The sequence below is a fragment of the Salpingoeca rosetta genome (assembly GCF_000188695.1).
Source record: "Salpingoeca rosetta unplaced genomic scaffold supercont1.29, whole genome shotgun sequence".
In the NCBI taxonomy this organism is placed as follows: domain Eukaryota; class Choanoflagellata; order Craspedida; family Salpingoecidae; genus Salpingoeca; species Salpingoeca rosetta.
The window spans coordinates 451,253-454,000 of record NW_004754905.1 but is presented as its reverse complement, the minus strand read 5'-3'; the positions used below and the strand labels follow the sequence as shown (position 1 = coordinate 454,000).

General features: G+C 57.6%; 1 protein-coding gene across 1 annotated transcript in view; it reads right to left on the bottom strand.

Annotated features, from left to right (window-relative positions):
* The window catches only part of PTSG_09192 (uncharacterized protein), a gene marked incomplete at its 3' end in the record, with an annotated part of 13,645 nt that overhangs the window by 6,953 nt on the left and 3,944 nt on the right, over nt 1-2,748 (bottom strand). Inside the window, exons 10-17 of the mRNA XM_004989387.1 lie at nt 2,511-2,600; nt 2,237-2,299; nt 1,979-2,077; nt 1,777-1,810; nt 1,492-1,631; nt 895-1,256; nt 595-670; nt 143-334 (exon numbers count right to left, since the gene is read on the bottom strand). Coding sequence (XP_004989444.1) covers nt 143-334; nt 595-670; nt 895-1,256; nt 1,492-1,631; nt 1,777-1,810; nt 1,979-2,077; nt 2,237-2,299; nt 2,511-2,600 — 1,056 coding nt within the window. The remainder of the gene's footprint in view (nt 1-142; nt 335-594; nt 671-894; nt 1,257-1,491; nt 1,632-1,776; nt 1,811-1,978; nt 2,078-2,236; nt 2,300-2,510; nt 2,601-2,748) is intronic.

Here is a 2,748-nt window from a genome sequence, read left to right as displayed (position 1 = left end):
ACACACACACACACACACACACACACACACACACACACACAAAACATACACATACACACATACACACACACACATGTACACACACACACAAAACACACAAAACACAAAACACACAAGAGCACGTTGCTTCCCTTCTGCTCACCTTGACATAAATGCGTAGCGCTGCTGGCCCGGCTGCTGCTTGGCCCCTGCGCGGGCGTCTGCTTGCAAGCAATCCCGTGGCCGAGGTGGGGCGTGTCGACAGGCCGAGGGCACGCGTGTCTGTGGCGCTCAGTGAACCGACCTCAACCTTGCACACGCGGTGCAGCGGCAGGCGCGTGTAGGAGATGATGGCCTGCGATCCGGAGAAAAGGTGAGTTGGTGCGCGCGTGTGTGTGTGTGCGTGCGTGTGTGTGTGCATGTGTGCTGTGTGCGTGTGTGTGTGTGTGTGTGTGTGTGTGTGTGTGTGTGCGTGTGCGTGAGGAGAGAGGGAGGGTGCGTTGGGTGCAAGTCGTGTCGTTTCTGAGGTGGCAACGTGATAAGGACGACGTGGCCGTACACGAGTCTCAAATCCCGCACGCGCACCACCACAACCACTTCCACCATCACCATCACCTCTTCGGAGAAGTCGACGTATGCGATGATGAGCGAGCGCATCGTGAGCAGAAGAACCACTTCAACGCCAATGTGTCTGTAGCACACGAGGATAAAAGGCGGGGTCAAGGATGGACGGAAAGGATGAGGGAGGTAAAGTTGGGTTTGCGCACGGGCATGGCGCGCGCGGTGTGTGTGTGTGTATGTGTGTGTGTGTGTGTGTGTGTGTGTGTGTGTGTGTACCACGTGCAAAGCCAAAGTGGTGGAATCATTCACGAGACCGTCACAACCACCACCAGAACTCAACAGCAGTGCACTCACTCGTCCTGCCTCCACATGGGCGACGCAACGAGCGGCAGTTCCGAATCCGTCGATTTCTTCTCGTGCATTTCCTTTGTCGTCGTTGTCGTGGTCGCGCTGTCACGATCTCCGTTCTCGTCACGTCGGCGCTGTTGCGTTGCCGTTGATGGCGCCTTCTTGCCAGCACCCACGGTCGGCTTTCCACGACTAAACAGGCGCCTGCGTCGCAATCCATTCACACCAAGGACACCACCACCTTCACCACCATCACCACCATCGTCGCCGTCGTCGTCATCGTCATCGTGATCAAACTTCATCAGCCGCTGCTGCACGCGCTGTACAAATGTCATCGTCGCCCCAAACAGCGCGGCCTGCTCTCGGTCCTATCGTGAGCGTGGCGCGAGGGGGATGAATGTGTGTGTGCGTGTGCGTGTGCGTGTGTGTGCATATGTGCATGTGTATGTGTGTGTGTGTGTTGGTAAAGCCAACAATTGTGAGTGCATGAGCATGCGAGAGCCACAATGGAAGCAAGTCAACCCACCAGCGGGAACCTTGAAACGCCACCCACACCCCTCCGCCAGCTTCTAACCACCACCGCCCTCCTCTCGCTTCCTTTACCTGCATCGCCACGCCCTCTCCGGCGACGTCGGTGCACGTGCGCGCGCGCTGGCACAGATCGATGGCCTGCTGGCGGAACGCGTCGTGGAAGGTGTTGAGGTAGTAGCGCGTCAGCGATTTCCGGCCGTCGTTCAGGGCACCTGGTTGGTGTGTGTGTGCGTGTGTGTGTGGGGGGGGGTGAGAAAGGAGCGAAGAGAGAATAAGGCTGGCCAGCTTGGAGGGAGAGATGCGCGCAAGTGTCAAGATGTGAACGCGTTGCAGAGTTTACATTGGTGATGGTCTCACCAAGAAGTTTGTTGGATGATTTCGTGGCCTCGCTCTGTTGCCAGCGGCAGTGGAGAGATGTGTGCATTTGAGAGTCAGAACGAACGAAGGTACAATGTATTTTGCATGGTCGCAACAACCACCCAACACGCTCACTTGCACGCACACAAGCGCACAATCACAAATCATGCACCTCGCACGTTTCCATCAGGCACGCCCTCACCTTCATTGCGTCTGTGCCTGCGTACTGTCTGCTGATTGCGTTTCCATTCGCCGACCACGCCGACACCACGCCGGCCACGACCGTGGAGGGGAGCGGTGCCTGCAGGCACGAGGATGGATGGGGTGGTGTGGGATTGGGAGGAACAATGTGAGTGATACGTGCAGGTGTGTGTGTGTGCGTGTGCGTGCGCGTATGTGTATGTCCGTCTGTCTGTCTGTGTGCCTGTGTGTGTGTGTGTATGTGCACTCCTCCTCTCACCCGGCGGCCGATGATGCCCATGTCCACGAGTTGCTGGCGGAGAACGCGACGCGCAATGATCGACTGCACACATGGTGATAATGGTGGCGGTGGGGGTGTGGATGATTGTGCACGCACGCGTTCGACACGAGTGAGATTCTGGGGTGTAGACATCACCCGATGCATTCCCTTCCCCTCCGGGGACGAATGTTGCCATCTCCCCTCAGCCACGCACCACGATCAAACAAACCAGCACCACCACCACCGCCACCGCCACTGCCACCGTGTTTCCAACCTGTGTGACGTTGGTGCGGTCGAGGCAGTCCATGCAGTTGGTGCGCACGACGCCGCCCTGCACCCGCACCGGCGCTGACGACAGCGCATCCTGTCATCAACAGGACAGATGAAGAGGGGGGGGGGGAAGGAAGGTGTGAGGGATAACTTGTGTGTTGTTGTTTGTTTTGCGTGTGTGTGTGTGTGTGTGTGTGTGTGTGTGTGTGTGTGTGTGTGTGTGTGTGTGTGTGTGTGTGTGT